General features: G+C 51.9%; 1 protein-coding gene across 2 annotated transcripts in view; it reads right to left on the bottom strand.

Annotated features, from left to right (window-relative positions):
- LOC110391576 (zinc finger protein 883-like) overlaps positions 1-1727 on the bottom strand; it is a 14396-nt gene extending 12669 nt beyond the window's left edge. Inside the window, exons 1-3 of one of the 2 annotated variants that reach the window (XM_021383523.1) lie at positions 1595-1727; positions 956-1066; positions 180-846 (exon numbers count right to left, since the gene is read on the bottom strand). In XM_021383523.1, coding sequence (XP_021239198.1) covers positions 180-846; positions 956-1066; positions 1595-1628 — 812 coding nt within the window. In that variant the 5' untranslated portion in view covers positions 1629-1727. Of the gene's footprint in view, positions 1-9; positions 847-955; positions 1067-1594 lie in introns of both variants that reach the window. The other variant, XM_021383522.1, reaches the window with a different exon arrangement.
- Between the last annotated feature and the right edge of the window lie 159 nt (positions 1728-1886).

Consider the following 1886-nt stretch of genomic DNA (forward strand, 5'->3'; position numbering starts at 1 on the left):
ACAGAAAGGGTCTCTCTCCTGTGTGGACGCGCTGGTGCATCGTCAATTTAGGATTGGTTTTGAAGCTCTTCCCACACTCAGAACACAGAAAGGGTTTCTCCTCCGTGTGCACACGCTGGTGCAGCTTCACTTCATAACTCTTTATGAAGCTCTTCCCACACTCAGGACACTGAAAGGGTCTCTCTCCTGTGTGGATGCTCTGGTGGTACTTCCATTTAGAACGGCTTATGAAGCTCTTCCCACACTCAGAACATGGGTAGGGTCTCTCCCCTGTGTGTACACGCTGGTGCATTTGCACTTCATAACGGGTTCTGAAGCTCTTCCCACACTCAGTACATTTAAAGCGTTTCTCGTCTGAGTGGATGCGCTCATGCCGCTTGAGTTTATAACTCATGTTGAAGCTCTTCCCACACTCAGAACACTTGTAGGGTTTCTCTGCCATGTGGATACACTGGTGGCCAATGAGGTGGGGTCTCGATATGTTGCTCTCTCCACGATCACAATGCTTGTACAGGCTCTTCAATGAGTGCATGCACTGGTGGTTAACGACTCTGGAATCTATTTTAAAGCTTTTTCCAAACTCAGGGCATGGATTCTGCTTTTCATTCTGGCACACATCCTTGCTCCTGCGGTCTTCAGGCTGCTTATGACCTATGTTAAAGTCCAGTGGGTCCCTTGCTGTCTTTCCCAGACAATTTCCCAGTGGATTCTTGACTTGCTCATCTTGACCTTGCTCCAGGCCCGCTCGGACATGCCTTCCGATTTCTTTCACGGAGACGCTACCACACTGCCCTTCAGCCACACCAATTTCCTGAAGATCCTCCAATATAACTGTAATCCAAGCTTCTGTTAGATGAAAGAGGAAATCCAGAAAAAGCACACCATGCCCAAAATAAAACCCAGACAGAGATGACTTCTACAGCCCCAAAACTCCTCCTTCCCTCCACCACCTCACCTGGGCTGAGGTCTCCTGCCGTGGCCTCAGGGCTATGCCCGTCTGGGATCCATGGCTCTTCCCCTCCTTCAAGCAGGGAGATCACCAAGGGTTTGGGGGCTGGAAGCGGAGCTTCAATGACAGAAACAGCAGAGATGAGAGCATTGCATTGATTCTGGCACAGCTGCTTGTCCAACAACTCCACTCTGTGTCACTCCCCAGAATGAAACCACAATTAGGGCCTGAAGGACACTGGGCAATCACGTACCTATTAGAATGTTTTCTTTAATGTTTTCATAACTGTTCAATGCCCATGGCTTCAAAAATGCATTTGACAATTGAACAGAAAACCATAAAGGAGTAACCTGGGAGGGATCTGGCTGCTGGAGCTGGTGGCACCAGGCAATGCAGCAACACTGCCTGGTCCTCCCCCTCCTGCCTGATGCCTGATGGACAGCACTGACTCTGGGGCTCTTATCAGAGTGTGGAGCACACTAAGCCCTTCTGAAACTCATGCTTCTCTGTGTTTCCTTTGTTGCTGTTATTGTACTGTTAGACAACAAGGAACTGCATGCAAATTATTCTAGGCCCTGCTTGCAGAGGCTCACTCTGCACAGCCAAAGGTGCCCTAACGAGCAGGAAAGGCAGCAAAGCCCTCACCCAGCGAGGCCACGGACTGGTACGTCTCCAGCATCACGTCCCGGTAGAGCGCTCGCTGCGCAGGGTCCAGCAGGGCCCACTCCTCCCTGCTGAAATACACGGCCACCTCCGCAAAGCTCACGGGCTCCTGCAAGCAAAGAGGCTCCTTGCTGGAAACAGCCAAGGTCCAGGGAAGCAGCTCGCAGCGGACACAGACTCCGGTGCCAGCCACTTCTCTGTCCCCAGCACACACATGCTGGCTGAGGGCACCTCCCTCTCCCCCTGCATTCACAGCCCTCGCCCCTTGCCCTCT

Source organism: Numida meleagris, unplaced genomic scaffold (assembly GCF_002078875.1).
Source record: "Numida meleagris isolate 19003 breed g44 Domestic line unplaced genomic scaffold, NumMel1.0 unplaced_Scaffold407, whole genome shotgun sequence".
Taxonomy (NCBI): Eukaryota; Metazoa; Chordata; class Aves; order Galliformes; family Numididae; genus Numida; species Numida meleagris.